Here is an 18,737-nt window from a genome sequence, read left to right as displayed (position 1 = left end):
TGTCCTGCCTCAGTTACCAGAGGAGGTCCTGCTTTGTGTTCCAGTGCCATCTAAGATGAGACACATAGATGCATAGGACAGGGCCTTCTCAGTGGTGGTGTCCAGAAATTCTTTGTCGATTTTCTCCCTTTTTGCTGTCAAGTGGAAACAGCACTGCTTAGCTTGTTCAAGGCACTTGGAGGCAATGCTGGGTTTGAGGGGAGCTCAGGCCTTGAAGATCCCCCCAACCTTGGCACTGCATCCACCCCAGCATTTGCATGCACACACTACTACTACTACCACCAGCTCACTGCTTCTGGCAGTTTTTCAGGCACTTCTGGTCCCAGGGTCCCTGGACTTATGGGGTGTGGGGCCAGACTTACACCTTTTGGTCCATGACACATCATCTGCTTTGCATGCAGAAGGTCCCAAGTAGAATGCCCAGCACTTCCAGGTAGGGCTGAGAATGTCCCCTCTCTGAAAGAGTTGCTGTCAGTATAGACAACTCTAAGCTAGATGAACCTCTGTTCTGACACTGTTTCAGATGGCTTTTTATGTTCCTATGCCACTGAAAGCACTTGCTGAGAATTTAAATTAGCTTGGCAAATATAAGATGGGGGACTACATGGCTTGCTAGTAGGGTCTAAGGGTCTTAGCAGACCACAGGCTGAACATGAGTCAACTGTGTAATGCAACAGCAAAAAAACCCCCAGCCTAATTCTCTTTTAGGCTGCATCAACAGAAGTATGGTGTCTTGGGAAATAATAGTACTACTCTATTCTGCCTTGGTCAGATCACACCCGGAATACTGTGTCCAGTACTGGACATCACAATTAAAGAAGGATATCGATAAGCTGGAATGGGTGCAGAGGACGGCGACCAAGATGATAAAGGATCTAGAAGCCAAGCTTTATGAGAAACAGTAGAGGGAGTTGGGTAGCTTTAGTCTAGTAAAGAGTAGACTGGGAGGAGATATGATAGCCATCTTCAGACATATCAAGGGCTGTCACGTGGAAGATGGGGCAAACTTGTTTTCTTCTGCTCTGGAGGGTAGGACCCAAATCAATGGATCCAAGTTATAAGGAAGGAGATTTCATCTAAACATCAGGAAGAACTTTCTGAATGTCTGAGCTGTTTGACTCCACCAGGAGGTTCTGGATTCCCCTTTATTGGAGGTTTTTCAGCAGAGGTTGGATGGCCATTTGTCATGGATACTTTAGTTGAGATGTGTGCATTTCATGGGGTTGGACTAGATGACCCTTGGGACCCCTTCCATCTCTATCATTTTATGATTCTTTGCTTTTTCTGATATTATTAAGCAGCAGCATCATTATTATCATGTTCCTACCAGTGATTTGCTGCTTGTTTTATGAGGGATTTTTAACTGGTTTTGTGTGCTTGGTTGGTATTGGGATTTCCTCACTTTTGGTTAAAAAAATAAAATAAAATCCAGGGGAGCGGAGCTTAGCCAGGTTCAGCTTCCTTGGGAAGGAGGTGACCAGAAGCCTACAGTGTTTTGTAGTATCTGAATTACAAATGTACAGACAGAGCATAGGTGGAGGCAGACGCCTGAACACCCCGTCAGGCAGCCAAAGCCACTTCCACACATCAGATCTCCAAAGTAGCTGTCCCTCGCTGCCAAAGCAAAACGCTTCTAGCTGACTCTTTCACTGCAAAACTCCAACTGCAGTCTCCCCCATTTGTTCCCTTCCACAGAAACACAGCTAGATTACCTCATCCTTACCTAGGGTGATATGCCCCCTTTCATAACCTTCCATCAATTTTCTAGCCAGAACACCGCAGAGTGGTCCTGCATCAAGAAGCAATGTTCTAACAATTAGCTCCCATGGAGACAGAGCACCCAGGCTAGTAACTCTCCTTTTGTCAAGTCCAAAACACTGCCCAGGTATGACCTTAAGGAAACCCGCTATGAAAGTCCTATTCACTGATCAGAACCACATAGCAGAATCTGTGTTTGTTTTGATGATTTCTAACCACCTTTAGGATTGTATTATGTTCTTGCCCTTCGATTAAAATAATAATAACACCAGTGGATAGCTCATTTTACCAAAGAACATACACATGGTGCCTGCCTATTCCCCTTTGTCTGATACTCTAGTCTAGGATGCTTTTGTACAATATTGTAACTATTACTATGTTTATTTCGAAACTCTCAAGAACCCAGGAACTGAATATGTGGAGGCTTGGCTGGAACCATTATTGGTCTCATTCCAACACCAAGGTCACTTAAACATAAGACGTATTCACTAAAACATTTTTCTCACGAGGAGGGTGGCTGCCAGATACAGCTTTTTTTGAGCTGCTTGCATTGATTTCCCTCCCCACTGATTATTGGATTTTATGTGAAGTGGTAATTTTTGTGATTTTTTTTACAGCATATGTTGCATGGTCATTTTATTTAATGTCACCAGCCCTAAGGTCATCTGATATACAACTGACAGAATTGTAGAGTTGGAAGGGACCAAGAGGGTCATCTGGTCCAAACCCCTGCAATGCAGGAATCTTTTTGCCCAACGTGGTGCTCGAACCCATGACCTTGAAATTAAGTGTCTCATGCTGTACCGACAGGGCTATTTGGTTGTTACTATTACTACAGTGCCTGGCGTGCTCTGGCCCATGGGGTCACAAAGAGTCGGACATGACTAAACGACTAAACAACAACATTACTACTACTAATACCTAAAAACATAAAACACCCCAGGTTCAGTTCCTCACATCTCCAGTTAACAGGATTTCAGATAACAAGGTGGAGAAAGACCATTCCTTGAGCTCTTTTAAGCTGTTGCCCATCAGTAGACAGTAGATAGTGCTGAGCCTTATGGACCAATGGTCTGGTGATCCTGCGTGTCTCCTCTGAGCTGCCTATAGAACTCCCAGATCAAGCATTGGACTATGCAGCTGTTCTGCTCTAACCAGCTTCAGTGATCTTGCCAGCTTGAATCAGTCAAACATGGAGGCCAAAGTGTGCTCCTCATTGTTCCGTTTAATATTTTTTGAAAGCTCTGTTCTCTGGAAATGTGCCAGCCTTTCTCTGAGATTATGAGTAACCCAAAGGGAAAGGGTTGAGTTAAAAAGAAAGAAGTTGAAATGGATGCTTTCAGCCTTAAGACTGAAAGCCTAATAGGTCCCAGAACCCTTTCCTCATTCTTTTTGTCTGTTTCCTGCCCCAATGGGCTTAACTATGCTGACTCACATTGTCATTCTAAAACGAATAATTAAATGTATTGCTGAATTCAGCAATCAGCTATCCACCCAAGACCTAAATGCATCATTAAATCAATGTAGTCAAGGCCCATATCCTGTTGAAACACCCTATGGAACATGGTGAGAACCAGGTAGCTACCTACATATAACCATATCCCTTGGTGATCATTACCATCAAGGTATACTATACAGGAAAAAGGACTACAGAGTATATTTGCTGCCTTTCTTCCATGGGGTTGTCAAGAGCTAAGGTGGCACCCCCCCCCCCCTTGTCTGGAGGATCTATTCTACAGTACAAAGGTTAAAGGTACAGCTGTTGGTTTGCCCACTTTTGCCTCTGTTCCTTAGGCTCTGCTACCACTAGCATGTGGCCCTTGGGAAGCTGCCCTGGGGCTGAAAAAATTGCCCATTGCCAGCTGTACATACTCTCAGGAAGCATAAGGGGCAGGGGGGTTGCTTCTGCGGAGCAGTGTGAGGGGCCGAGCATTAAATCTCCGGTGGTTTTTATTGTCCTGAAATGCCACCTCCACGTCACTGGGAAGTCAAAAATGTCAAGGCAAAATTAAAAATTCCACTTTGAGCCGACCTTTCAAACTGATGTGTAGCTATATGCTCCTTTTCAGCCAGAAATGTCAAAGCTTTCCATTTCTACTATTCGCCAGATGGATTCATGCTGAAAGTTTTCTTCTATCAAGGGTTCCTGCATGATAGTTTCATTACAGTGTATAAAATATCGCTCAGGGAAGAGAAAAGGGAAATGGTGGGTTATCAAGGCAGCCGCTGGCACTTTGATGGTAGTGACTCCACCTCAACCGTTCTTGACAGGAGCTTACGCATCCCGTCTCCCCGTATCCTGACCCCTCCAGCTAAGAACAGATTGCCTTCTAAAATGATGCCTATTTATGCTTTACATGAGTTCCTGTTGAAGGCCTGGTTGTGGCTTAATTCTGTGCAAGTTGAGTGTCCTGCTGTGCCAAAATGGTTCCACATACGGTCAGGGCATTTTCTTTTCTTCCAAATCTGCAAGGCTGAGTCCTGCTACCTCATAAAGCAGGAATGGGGACTCCAGATATATTCTGGGGCACAGCTGTGGGACATCAACTCCCACTAGCCCCAACCAGCATAGTCTAAGGTTCAGAAATGATGGGAATTGGAGTCCAGAAACATCTGCAGAACCACAGGTCTCCCACTCCATGTTATAAAGGCTGTGACAAGCGAATAGAAATGGGTGGGGAAAGTTAGAATACTACTAACTGGTTTTCTTTTGTCTACAGTGGCTATGAATTTGACTACGACTACTACAGAGATGACTTCTATGACAGGTAAGCAGACTGAAAGGAGAAAGTGGTACACCTTGAGTTGAGCTGGTAGGAGTGGAATAATGCATTTCTGGGGCTCTGAAAGAAGTGCACTGTGTTAATTACTGTGCATCCAGCTGAAGGGGATAGATTTTTAAAAGTCACAAGAGACAAATCCCAAACCCAGTCCAAAACATAAATGTGTACCATGAATTCCTCCCATAGTTGCAAAGGCAATCAGGGATGTGACTGGGTGCTTTTAAAATTCAGGTTTCATGTTCCACATCCACATGCTTTTTTCATAACGCCTATCTTCCTGCTCTCCCTCTTTCCTGCCTTCCTTTATTATTCTTTCTCCTGCTCTCTTGGAGGCGTTCACATACTTCCCCAGGTTGACATTTCCCCAATAGGTTCCTGAGTGCTCTTGTCATCTAGGTATTTCAGAAAGTTCCTTCTCCTTGTCTGCCTGCATATGCAACTTGGATAAATACCATTGTGCCTGCTTCTGTCTGCATCTCAAACTGCATGGTATAAAAGGCCACAACTTTCTACCCACCAGAAACGTTTAAGATAAGGAGCACAGGAGAGGAAGGGACGATGGTGTAGAAAAGCAAAAGAACTGGGCTTGTACATCAGTTCTCAAGTCCTCGGGAGTTCCTAAATTAATTCTAAGAGTGGAAACATTAAGGTGTTTTAAAAATGCATTAAAAGTCACAGTCTTGCAGGCTATAGTGATTTGTTAAGTAAAAGTATTCTGTGTGCGGTTAACGGCATTGGTTTAGCGAATGTGTCTTCCAAAACCTTCATGATCAAATATCATCCCTAGCTGCCGCTTTTTATCCCAGGCAATCCAGTGACTGGCATGTGTGGATGGAATGCTAGCTACCCCTAGAGGCAGTAAGGGAGCATTGTCTCATGTTCATCCAAGTTTGTTATTGGTCTGAATGTATTTCGCCGCAGTCTGGTTCTGTGCTGCTGAAAAGTGTTTGTTGTTCTGCTCCTTTTCCCCTTGGCTAAGACATCAAGGGCCAGGAGTGAGACAATTGAATTGCTTTGAAATAGAATAGTTTTGGATAAAACAAAGATGTATCTCAGTTATCATAATGAGATCATCCCATATTATTCCCACATATACATGAGATTCCACAAATTGCAAATAAATAGTTTCTACAACATTATTAGAAATTACTTAAGCTTTGAACACTTGATAGCTCTTAGACCAAGTGTGTGGGCAGAAGGTAAATTGGTATCTACTGGCCGATCCCTGGGTGATGTTCAGATGTTCAGCAAGGATTCTGGCTCACAGCAGCAACAACAAAAATCCACGCCCCCTTCTAAAATAGGCTGTTGAGATGAAGAAAGATTGAGGGAAAGGGAACCAGAAGTAGATTTTTGAGTGACATGATTATGAGCTCAATTTTGGTACTGGAAACTTATTCCTGTACTGAGCATATCCTTTAGTCTAAGAGTATGTTGCCTCCACCATTTTACACCTGTCCCCAGCTGGTGACTTTTGGGGCTTCAGGGAAGAAAACAAAAGTCGTTCCTGCAACCCTGACGTCTGACCATTCCTGCCTTATGCTATCCAAAATGTATAAAATAATTTTATGGCTAGTTGTTGGAAATGTGGCAGGAATGGAGAATACCTTTTGGTCTGTTCACCTGCATGGATACCTTGCCAGGAAATAACAGTCCTTGGGGAAGGAGAGCAGCTCTCTGGTAGAGCATCTCTGCCTTCCATGAAGAAGGTCTCAGATTCCATCCCTGGCATCTCCAGGTAGGGCTAGGAAAAGCCTGAAGTCCTGAGGAGCCACTGCCAGTCAATGCAGACAATACTGAGCCTATCTAGACCAACAAAGTGGCACAGCTTCCTATGCTCCTGAGTGATTCAAAAGATCACAAAATGTGTCCTATAAGTCATCTTTTGACCTATATAAAAGGAGTTGCTCTGAAAGATTTTTTTAAAGCTACTTTTTCATGTGATAGTAGCAGCCCATGTCCTCTAGGCTAAATACTGGAAAAGGAAAGAAACGGCACAATTAAGGGAATGAGGTATAAAAATGTGGGGAATAGCATCCTTGAGTAAAATCACATGGGTACTACAGATAAAACAGAAGAGGGTCAAAATGAACAAATTTGAGCCAAAGTAGCTTGCTACAGAAAGCCTAATAAAAGGCAAGCCATTTCCCTTATTATACATTTGTAGACAAGTATTTAGATTAGAACTAAGTATTAGGTTTATAATGCAAGAATTGTAAGAGTTAATGATGTATTAAATTTCTGAAAGTATTGTGTGAGGTCTTTATCGATTTTGCATAGCATCTACATTTGTATGGCGTTTTTAAGGTCTTTTGTATATTGATTTTGTGTAAGGATTCCGTACATTTGAAAAAGCTGATGTGGAAGTTCCATTGCATGGTTCCGAGTAAGTGTTTTCAATTGTATCATTAAAGGATTCATTTGGAAGCAATAAGCATTATGGCTGGAATCCAACACAGTGCTAAATGAACGTTCTGTCACTGCAAGGGTTTCCACTTGTGCAGTGAAATGTTCTCTCTCCCTCTCTTCCCCCTAGATGCCCCTTAGATCTGTTCTGGGGTTTCCTCCAAACCTCGGGAGCAGATTTGAGGAGGATATGTGTAGCAGGAGGAGATGGGGGAGGTTTCATTGCACAACAAGAAATCCATGTACTGATGGGATGTCGTAGTTGAATTGTATGTTTAAATTTATCTTAAGGTCTTACAATCATATAGAACTTTATGGGGGAAAGGGAGGGGGCTTCTTCTACCGTAAGCTACTTTTGTCTTGCAGACTCTTTGAGTATCGAGGACGGGTGTCTCCCATTCCCAGGGTGGTTCCTGTGAAGCGTCCACGAGTGACCATCCCTTTGGTACGGCGCGTAAAAGCAACACTCCCAGTCAAACTTTTTGCCCGATCCGCTGCCATTGCAAACAGCTCTGCCAAATTAAAATGTAAGCTTCTATGCTATTACACAGAGATAATTCATATTTCAAAGACCGGAGCTTGCCTTCAAAGCCTGCCTTTGCATTGTATTGTACGACATATGCTAACAATAGTTTTGCAAGGCAACCCTGTTTGCTGTATTTTATGTATGCATATATTTATAAAAACACGGTGGTGGTTGGTGCCCCATTGGGACTGACAGGGCAGAAAGGAGGGAGAACAGCAGCAAGTTGAACCAAAGCCAATCACACGCAGAGCCAACTAATTCTAGTTCTGCCCATGCTGAGTTCTACAAAGGAAACACTGCAAAAAAAGGAGGAAGGTGATCTCTTGATCAGATCATTCCGCACCTGTCCACCACCAAAGTGATTGTGTAAAGCATCTTTAAATGAAATGAGAATCCATTGCTAAACGTTCAAGGTTTTTTATGTTAAAATTCTGAGGTTTGGCGGGGGGGGGGTGTGTTAAAGTTACAATCCATGGTTACTTCCAAGCAAAGTCATTCTCTTGCCAAAGTCATTATAGTCCAGAGCTTCCGTGCCTTTAATAAGCTGTGTCTGAGGATTGGCGCATTGATTGCTTGTCCCATTTATGGAGCACTAGGATGGGAGAAACTGTACCTGCCAAAATTCTCCTGTCTTCTTCACAGCTATGAAAGGCAAAGGAGACCTGTCCTATATTGAATCCAACAACCTTATATTGTGATGGCTCCCTAGTAGGACCTGCTACTGAAAGGTATATAAGGAAAAGAACTAAGTCTCCACTCAAGAAAAGCACCACTTTTGCAAAATAAGAAAGAATAGTAAGCCTTGCTTCCGGCTTCTCTCTCTCTCTCTCTCTCTCTCTCCTCTCCAAGTGAAATGCAATGAACTGCAGACAATTAAAACGGAGTTGACGCAGATCAAATCCAACATTGATGCTCTCCTGGGCAGATTGGAGCAGATTGCAGAACAACAGAAAGCATCGGCAGGTCAGTGGGCTGATTCCAAATCTCTCGTCAATGAGGCCGAAACATTGTAGGAGTTCAGGTGCAGAGATTAACTCTGAGCCAGCTACCTAGCTGTTGCCAGCACTCCTTCACCTGGGGACCTGCATTCATTTATGCTTTTGCTGTTGTAATTCAGCAGCTGAGGCCACTGTATTATTCCAACATACTATTGTTTTTAAGTACAAGCTATTGTTTCTGAAGCATCTCAAAGATGAGGATATTCTGTTAGCGTTTTATCACAAAGGTTGCGATGGCAAGAGTTAAACAGAACAGCTTTTGGAAACCACACATACTAAAGATGTAAAAAGGCATCCCTTTCCTTTCTGTCCCATATTAATCACATGCAGCGTAGTTTCCACTCTGCTGCAGTTTGTCTTCCACCAAAAACAATGTTATTTGCCTTACTGTCGACTGTGGCAAAATCATGTAATTTATGCAAGTTACATAAGTTGCATTGTCATTACATTATCCCACCACTTTAATGTCAATGCACTGCAAATTGGTTGGCGTAGAATTAGTTATGTATCATTTGCAGACTGAAGGGGACAACGGTAGTGGATGGGTGATTCGCTGGATTGATTTCCGTTCCAGACATGGGACAAATAAGCGAACATCAGCAATTTTCTGCTCCCGTTTCTGCGTACATTGGAATTCTGTGACATCTCTAACACACAAACAAACACAAGAGAAAGATAACAGTAGGCTCGGGAAGAGAGTTTGCAGGAGTACATAAAAGCTATGGGGGTGGAAACCCATGGGGAAGGGCACCCCACCAGCCCCCATGAGGACTGAGCATGTTCAATGGCCACAAACTCCTGTTGAGGAGGGGGGAAATGAAAGGAGTGGGGGGTGGTTAGCAGACTGACCAGTGAACAGGAGCAGCCAACACTGCAAAAAGTTGTTGCAGGGCCCACTTGTTTTAATCTGATGGTGCTTCCTGATTTCCACTGCAATCCTAACTATGTCTACTTAAAAGTAAGTCCTATAGAATTCCGTGGGGCTTACTTCCAGGTAAGTGGAGGTAGGATTGCAGCCATAAGCCCTAAAAAGGTAGATTTTGTAACACTTTCATAAGATGTTCAGGTTTTAACCCACGGAGTTGTTGCTTGTCCCGTCCCCTTGTATGGAAACCATGTCCATGGATTCTCCCACTCCTCCCACTGTAAATGGCGGAGGGGGGGGGAGGTTTCATCTCTCTAAACCTGGAATCACCACCCTTGCCCAGCTCTCAGTAGGTGATCAAAGCTCCTCCCATACGCTCCTCTGGTTTACATCTGATCAAAAGCAGGATCTGTCACAAAGTTAAGAGTTCCCAGACCACTGGTTAGTGTGAACAACAATGAAATGATTCTGATTCAGAGAGTGGCCCAGATGGAGTGTCAATCTCTTGGGTTTGTCCCTTACTATATCTCATCCTGCAGAGGTCAGAAAGAAAGCAGATGGGAACAAAAGCGAGCTTTCCCAAGAAGACACAGCGTCTGAGGCAGAAATGAACGTAGAGGAGCCACTCAACGGCGAGGAGGGAGAAGAAGAAGGTCTCCTGAGAGATGACTGTGACGATGAATTGGTAGGAAACCATTGCTCTCCCACCCCTGTGGATTGATAAGCCTTGTACAATTTTGACAGTGTTCAGATTGCTGGCAAAAGCAATATTCTCTCCCCCTCCCCTCAAATAAATGGCCGTCTTTCATGCTGTGATCGGTTACAGCTGGGTTATCTGCTTTTCAGCCCATCCTGGAAGGTGGCCTTTCCAGGAAGCACCTGGCATGTTGACGCTCAGAAATGGGACCTGTCCTTCCGCATTCAAATCCAGGCTTTCTCGGCTGTCAATCTCTGCCTAATGCAAAGAGCTTTGTTCCAAGACAGTTTATTCTCAGATGTGTGACTGTCTGAATATGTGGCTGGAAAACATATCATAATAAGCTGTTGTAAATTCCCAACTCAGATTGCCTTGGGTCTGATCCAATGCAGCACATGCATAGATAGCCCTTTTAAAAATAAATAAATGTGAAACCAGCTATATAGCGATGAAGCAGGCGGCTGAAATTCCATACATATGCACACCATTCCCACTCCTGAAATACCTGGCACACCACTCTTTTCTTTTTAAGATATTTCATGCCGGTTGCCAGTCAGCTTTATTGTACATAGCCAAAGGCCTCTGCAATATATAATCTATAAAAAAATTCCCAAGCAGTAGGTGAATTAAAGGAGAAACCTGCTATGGAAACTCACAGGGCAACTGTTAATAGCCATATATGCCACCCTCCAGGGGTAACAAAGCACTGGATTAATATTTATAAGACATTATAATTCTCAAGATGGCTAAAATGCAGCGTCTTAGCTGCCAATACAGAACCTTGAATGGGGAGGCCAACAGCGCATCACCAAAGAAGGGGACAAAAGTAGAGACTTGCATAGACTTGCATATGCTAATCTCTATGTAGAAATGCAAATTTAGCCTCATTACTATAATTTAAACAGAAATACAATGCATCTCACCATTGTAGGGAAGACAGTTCCCATGTGACCTCTGTGCCAGCTCATTATGCTGTCCAGGTGCTGTTGGCGGGCCCACCCACTGTCTTTTCTGATGGCTCTTGATTTTTAAACTGAGAGAAGGCAGCCCTTCAAACAGAAGACAGTCCTCTCCAAAAAAGGGGGTGCATGGCTACTGTAGCCTTGAATCCTAGGCTGGAACTGAGAATCAGGCACTCACAGCAGGATTCTCTCTCCAGCAAGAGATACAAATAAGCAAAAGGCTCCTCCTGCAGACATCTAGCTTTCAGCTAGATCAGAACAAGTATCCATTGCTGGCACCACTTGGTGGTAATGCCAGGCATCTGCCAAGGCCCATTTCACTGCCAATCCCTGGATGTTCTTAGTCCCATACAGGCAGGGGCCCTGCTGATAACGTCTTGCCTACCCAGCCCACAAACTGGAACGAGCACCCCAAGTCTCTCTCTGTCATGCTCTGTTTTTACTAGACCTGCAGATAATGCTCTGAAATTTGCAGTGCCAAGCAAAAATAGCAGAAACCTGCTCCACAGGATCTACGAGGACCAGGGCTTTCAGTTTGGCTTGGCCATCCTTGTTTTGTGGAACAGTATCCCTGTGGTAGGGACGCGGGTGGTGCTGTGGGTAAAACCTCAGCGCCTAGGACTTGCCGATCGCATGGTCTGTGGTTCGAATCCCCGCGGCGGGGTGCGCTCCTGTCGTTCGGTCCCAGCGCCTGCCAACCTAGCAGTTCGAAAGCACCCCCGGGTGCAAGTAGATAAATAGGGACCGCTTACCAGCAGGAAGGTAAACAGCATTCCGTGTGCTGCGCTGGCTCGCCAGATACAGCTTGGCCACGTGACACGGAAGTGTCTGCGGACAGCGCTGGCTCCCGGCCTCTAGAGTGAGATGAGCGCACAACCCTAGAGTCTGGCAAGACTGGCCCGCACGGGCAGGGGTACCTTTACCTTTACCTTTTTTATCCCTGTGGTGCTATGGCAGCTTCCTGCTCTCTGTCCTTTCCAAAAACAATTGAAGACATTATAGTTTGGCATCTTTTTCCAGTTAGATGAAAAGGTCTCCTAGTTAGGTTTAAAAACAACACAAAATGGAAACCTATTTTCAGTCGCAGTTGGTTTGTGTGTGTGTTTATACTGTTTTAAAAATTATTTGCAGCAGATTATACGGCATGTTTGTAAATCACATTGAGTTGCATGTGAAAGGTGATCCATAGATTAACAAGCCGTCGTCGTCATCATCCCAATTGTAGCCAAAACTATACCATTTAAATATTTTGAAAACCGGTTTAAAACCTTAGCACCAAGAAACTTTTACAGCAGTGGCCATTTAACTTAAACAGACAGATAAGGACTCTCCTTGGTGGCATGCCGCAGCTGATCCCACCCAACTCTTTAGCCCTGCATGGGCATTTGGGCACATGGAATGAACGTGCGCATGGCATGGAACTAGCAGGCTCTGCCCTGCATGTGTTCCATCATATGTCCTGTTTGTGGAAATGCCACAAGCACATCAGATTTGCAAAAGAGTGTGTTCAGCAGATCCTGCCATGGTTTCACTCTGTGCACATAAATTGAACATGCAGGGCCCGCAGCTGAACATCTGACTCATCATTATTATCGTGAGCAATCCTTTGATCTCATTTCCAATAAAATATCCAACTGCGCCCACACACACACACACACAGAGAGCGAGAGAGCAAGAGAGAGAACTGCTCTCTATAATCAAATCACATTAAATGTTAAACCCAGTTCAGCAAATTATTGTCTTTCTGCAATTTGGTTTATACACTTGTCAGCAAGCAATCTTGAAAGTTGTATACATTGAAATAACACATGCAATGCAAAGTTTAGAGGGGCCATAATTCCAGAACGTGCATCTTTCTTCATTCACTGAAAGCCACTGTGGCACACTGGAGAAAACCCCAGTTACTTTTCCTTGGAAGGTCAGTCACTACCCTACCTTGCTGTGCAGATACAGTACGGGCTGCTGGTGGTGGTGTTGCATTAACCAAATTCAGCATAGCTACAGCATGAAATGTCACTGCGAATAATCAGCTGTCAAACCAGGGCCCAAGTATTTGAACCAATAATTCCAAAGAAGTGTAATGATTGGGGGATTCACATTTAATGCATGATTTAATAGTGTTCAAGAGGAACAACCTATAAAAATTCATGGAAACTTCTTTGGACCCAGCCCTGCTTGCTCAACAAATTCCCAAGCTGTTTTAAAGTACTGGTATCATCACTTAGCAATGATTTCTAGAGCATTTCCCAGTGCGCGAAGTATTTTATAACTCCCATCTCATGTATCATATTTCCCCCTACAAGAAGCTCTTCTCAGGGCATTCTGCTCAGATTATTAATTCAGATACTTCTGAGCTGCAATTTAATGTTACTAATGCTGAACTAATGCTCCAGCATCACTTTTATTAGTAATGAATGCTTACAGAACTAGATATTTGCCAATTTTCACAAAGGTTGACAATGTGGCACCCACGTGGTCAGAGATGCCTTCTTGGGCACCTACAGAATCCACCCCCCTTTGAAGTTAGGCTAGAAAGAAAATTCAGCTGCGGTCAATATAGTGGATTGCGGTGTGTGCTTGGTTGCAGTATGTATGTGGTGCCCACAACCATTTCTCTGCTTTACAAATGGGTCTATGCACCCAAAAGAAATTGGCAACAACCCAACCCCATGGACATGTGGGCTGGGAATGAGCCCACCTGAATTCAGTAAGGGCTCTGAGTAGCCATGTATAAGATATCACTGTTAGGGTTATTTATTTCCAATACATGTAACCCTTATCCTAGCAACAGCTAAAAAAGAGAACCAAATAATCTCCTCCCCCTTTTTTCTTCTCTTTCAGGAGAATAGCCATTACACAGATGTGGAGGACTCCAGCCTACAGTAACTAGGTATATTTATGATCATATATAATACTTTGTTTTTCTCAAAAAAAAGATATGATGAACGGTGCACATTTGTATATAGTCAATTCGGCAAGCTTAATTTCAACAGTGTTGCCCCTTTTTTGCAAATTTGCTGCTCTTTGCTTTTAGTCAAAGACTGTACAAAGAGGTTTGTGACACAGGCCAGGGATGAGGAAACTAGGGCCCTCCAGATGTTGCTGGGCCCTCAACTCTCATAATCTCCAGCCATCAAGGCCAAGAAATGGTGGGAGTTGCAACAACATCTGGAAAACAACAGGTTCCCCATCCCTGGTGCCAGAATACACCCACAGACCCACGGCTGATTTTGGCCATTTTTTTTCTCAATCCTCCAGAGCAGATCTGGAGGATGCTTAGGGCTGTAAGGTGGAGGAGAGGAAGGGGAAGCCCTCGTGCATGAGTGGAAGTCTTCTACTGCAATGCTGGGCTGTTCATTGGGACTGGAAGAGAAGAAGACATGGAGGCCAATAGTAGGAAGAGCCAGAGTCAAAGGCAAACGGAGCCAACTAGTTTTAGTTTTGTCCCCATCCTCCTTCCTGTTGAGTTCAGCAGACATTGAGGGGGAAGACATTGAGTGGCACCCCCTGGAGTGGTTGTAAGGATAACTACCGAAGGCTTTTCACCAAAGCCAGACTAAATGTCTTCCCCTCTGCAGTGTTGGATGGTAGGTTGAGAGGAGTTCCCTACCAGGACAGACTTTGCTCGTGTGCTCAAGACATCAATTCCATAAATCATATTTTGTTGCATTGTGCAAAATATGAGCAGGCCAGGGCTGAACTGATACTACCCTTGCTGGTACCTTTCCCGGGAAAATCAGAGGCTCACTATGTCAGGTTCCTACTGGAAGACCGGACAAAAGCTAGAACGTTAGCAGTGTCAAAGTTTTTATTGGTGGTTGCAAGAACAAATGAGCCCTATATTCTAAACAAAATGCTTGATTAACCTGGAGGTAGGCTATATGAACTGTGTATTGATTTGTAATGATTTGTTGGGTCTCTGGACCGTAATAAAGATTATTGTTGTTGTTGTTGTTGTTGTTGTTGTAAGGAAGATGGCAGGCATGAGGGGCTAGAAGCAGACCGAGGTTGGTGGAGCACTGTCCCATTCACCCTGATGGATGAATTCCACCCTTTAAATTTAACAGCCCCCACCTTATTTCTGATAGTGACTTCCCAGGGGTTCAGACAATAATCTTTCCCAAACCTACCTGGAAATGGCATGGATTTAACATGGGACCTTCTGCATGCAGAACATGTGCCCTCCTGCTGAGATATGACCCTTTCCACCAATAAAGGCTTCCAACAATTGAGCAGGAATCACAGAGAAGTTATTCAGTCTATCTGTTTACTCTTTTCCCTGTTCCTCCTCACCCCCTAGCATAATCAGCGCAACCGTGATGAAGAGAGGGAGGACAACAAGAGGTTCAATCCTGCCTTGGCATGTTGAGCCAGATAAGCATAACATGCAGGACTGCCATCATCTCTCTGCCTGGCATTCAAAAGGAGAAACATGGACCAATCTCTCCAAGCCGTTTTGTAGTACACAGCAAACCAGCCATCCCAGTGGATCCTCATCAGTGCCCATCAAACCCACCCTTGTACTACAGACTTAGAGCCCTGCTGGCAGCACAAGCACCCGTCGTTCCATGATCTCAACAGCCAATAGTGGAACTGATTTCTTACGCCTGGAAAGGAAAGCGAGAGAGATACTATATAAAGAGCCTTGCTCCTGAGACACGATGAGGACAGGATGCAGAAAGTGAAGAGAAAGAAAACTATTTCCCTATGTACAATTTACAGTTTTGCATTTGAAATCCAGGTCATGACCGGGATAGCCAGGGGTGCCTCCTCCTAGTCCATTTACCTCCTCCTAGGTAGCTTTGGTCCCGCTCCACCCTGCAGACTATGGCATTTCAGACATGCCCTTTGTCATACGTGGTGTGCCCTTTGGAAAGAAGAACAGAGGACCTGGCTATTTACAGACCATTCTGTACAGGAGCAACAAACCGCCTTTTGTTCATCCAGTTTCCTAAGCGTCAGCAATGGTTAAGGCAGGTGGTAGGTCTCTACTGTACACAGGTGTGAGTATGGAGTGAAGTTACCATAGAGGATACAATAAGAGATAAGCATTTCAGAATAAGGGATGACTGGAATCTTTGCTTTACAACCCATGCGCTTCATCAAAGTTCCATAAGCCATTTATTTGCTCTTTATAAAAATAAGGTGAACCCAATCAGGTCCAAAAGGGAAGGTAAAAGATGAGATGGTCAGATAGCAATCCGTCCAAAAAAACAAGACTCATATAACACCTGAAACCAATTGCATTTCCGATGTAAGAGAGGAAAAACAATTTCATTTTTGTTTAAGGATAGAGGCCTGAAGGTTTCCTGGGGTAGCTCAGTCGGTAGAGCATGAGCCCCATGTTGGGCAAAAGATTCCTGCACTGCAGGGGGTTGGACTATATGACCCTCATGGTCCCTTCCAATTCTATGATTCTAATCTGCTTGTCTAAACCACTGAGCCTAGGGCTTGCTGATCAGAAGGTTGGCAGTTCAAATCTCTGCGACGGGGTGAGCTCTCATTGCTCGGTCCCAGCTCCTGCCAACCTAGCATTTCGAAAGCACGTCAAAGTGCAAGTAGATAAATAGGTACTGCTCCGGCGGGAAGGTAAACGGCATTTCCGTGCACTGCTCTGATTCGCCAGAAGCGGCTTAGTCATGCTGCCACATGACCCAGACAAACGCTGGCTCCCTCGGCCAGTAAAGCGAGATGAGCGCCACAACCCAGAGTCGTCCGCAACTGGACCTAACAGTCAGGGGTCCCTTTGCCTTTACCTTTAATCTGCTTCCTTTCATCCTTTCTCTGAAATGCAGGTGCTTTCAGCCCACTCACACCCGTGATGACAAAAGGTATGCAATGTATGTTGTGCAGCTGATTTAAGTTGAAATATCCGGCAAATTGCATATTATCATTAGTATTATTTTGCAATGTTCCCTTCTGTGATCTAATCCTCTCTAACGCAGCCTACTCCTTATCGCCAACTTCAGCAAGAGATGGTGTGGTGTTGGCTTAACAGCATAACTCTGTCCTAGAGACTTCAACCAACCTGCTCAGAAAGGGAGAGAACAGCATTGTTGTATAAGCCACTTCCGTAAGACCTTGGGTTCTCAACTTTTTAAAAGATTTCTGCTGGAAAAGATCCCACCGGACTGCATCTCTTCCTTAAGGCTTGTTAACAGAGGGTCATGGCTCTCAAAGCACAACAACATACATCAGCTTCTTTGTTGAAAATACATCCTGGAGAGCAAAAGGGGGCACTTGTTTTGTTTTTCTCCGCTTTCTTTTTCTATTGCCTTTTCTCTTCTGCGCCTCCTGCAAAGTTTGGCCACTTTGTTGTACTGAGCTATTTTAGAACTGCTTTCTAGGCTTTGTTTTGCTATGATCCAACCACAAGACTGGGGTATGGAGGGAAGGGGGGGCTTTGTATATAAAATCCTGTATAATAAAAGGAAGAACTTGATTCATCATGTAGTCTTGCTGCTACTTTTTTTAACTTCCTAAATAGGCTCTGTTTTACTGCTACCTGTGAGTCTTACTCTCCAACTAGAAATAGAAACTGATTTCCAAGTATGCCTACATCACATCGAGTATTTGTTTTGGTTCATATTGCTTAATTCACAGTTTCCCACTGATTCTTTTGTTCTTCCCACTGCTCTTTTTTCATATACAGGTAATTTGCCACTTACACACATTTAATCTGTGTGCATTCAGCTTTAAGTGCTTGGCAAAAAAAAATTTAAAAATTAAAAAGTGGGGGGGGAAGGGGTCAGCAGTCTGGGAAAAATGAGTTTGGCACTCCAATTTGCCATTGAACCTAATGTGTTTTGACTATACACAATTCTCGTTTTACACGCTATCCCTGGAATGCATCCCCTGCCAAAGTTGAGAGTTGCCTGTATACCCAAATGCTAGCCATTCAGAACCACAAGTAGGATCCGCAACCAAACATTGGAGTGTGGTTATCCTGCTCAGCATTCCACCCAGTCAGGCCCTCCCATCTAACTATCAATTGGCATTCCCTAGCAACTAAGAATGCTCAGTCATCATTGGACGGGGGAATTTAGCGGGGAGGGGGGAGTCCCCTAAAGCTTTTTCCCAAGGTCCTTTCATGAATAAATGGCAATATAACGGTGGGTTCTTAAGCAAACTGAATGCACTGCTAGTACAGTTCTAGTTTAAATTGTTTGTTGCCCTTGCTGCAAACTGAAAGTGCTGAAAGCTTGTCCTGATGAATAGCATGGGTCTATGTGCCTATTAAAAGAGCCATAGATCTGCAGCATCAAGCATAAGCAAGTGTCTGTAGTGCAGGAGCCTGCCACCTGCACACACCCCTGCTGTGCTCATGTCACACAGGGGGAAATCAATCCACACATCTCAGAGAGATTGCAACTGCTACGCTGTCTGGTAGCTTTGCTGCTGCGACATGCTAAGATAATCCATGGCTTTTTTGGCTTAGTGTGTTCAAACTCATGTTCATGGTTTAGCTCTTTCCAGACTAACTATGGGTTTGTCCAGGGGACCTAAACTATTAGCCTGGGTTCAAACATTCAAATATTGTAGTGGAAAGCAGAATTTTGGAGTGTTCTGAGCAGTACACATAAACGGTCTGCAAATAGCAAGTTGCAATTTACAATTACAATCAGATTGGCTCTCTGCAGCGCTCACTCAAAAATCCCAGCCTTTCAGACCTTGCTAAAAATTACCAAAATGTTTTGGGGGTCAGGACCAGCACTACCATTATGCAAAATGAGGCAGCTCCG

General features: G+C 44.2%; 1 protein-coding gene across 4 annotated transcripts in view; it reads left to right on the top strand.

Annotated features, from left to right (window-relative positions):
- RALY (RALY heterogeneous nuclear ribonucleoprotein) overlaps window positions 1-17,442 on the top strand; it is a 197,009-nt gene extending 179,567 nt beyond the window's left edge. For all 4 annotated transcript variants that reach the window (XM_083746340.1, XM_083746339.1, XM_083746342.1 and 1 more), the window contains exons 5-10: window positions 4,479-4,526; window positions 7,314-7,474; window positions 8,323-8,436; window positions 9,876-10,021; window positions 13,837-13,885; window positions 15,296-17,442. In XM_083746340.1, the coding sequence (XP_083602466.1) occupies window positions 4,479-4,526; window positions 7,314-7,474; window positions 8,323-8,436; window positions 9,876-10,021; window positions 13,837-13,881 (514 nt within the window). In that variant the 3' untranslated portion in view covers window positions 13,882-13,885; window positions 15,296-17,442. The remainder of the gene's footprint in view (window positions 1-4,478; window positions 4,527-7,313; window positions 7,475-8,322; window positions 8,437-9,875; window positions 10,022-13,836; window positions 13,886-15,295) is intronic.
- The last annotated feature ends 1,295 nt before the right edge of the window (window positions 17,443-18,737 follow it).

The sequence above is a fragment of the Podarcis gaigeae genome, assembly GCF_964106915.1.
Source record: "Podarcis gaigeae genome assembly, chromosome: 6".
Taxonomy (NCBI): domain Eukaryota; kingdom Metazoa; phylum Chordata; class Lepidosauria; order Squamata; family Lacertidae; genus Podarcis; species Podarcis gaigeae.
The sequence above is the reverse complement of the archived record's forward strand: the minus strand, read 5'-3'. Positions and strand labels throughout refer to the sequence as shown.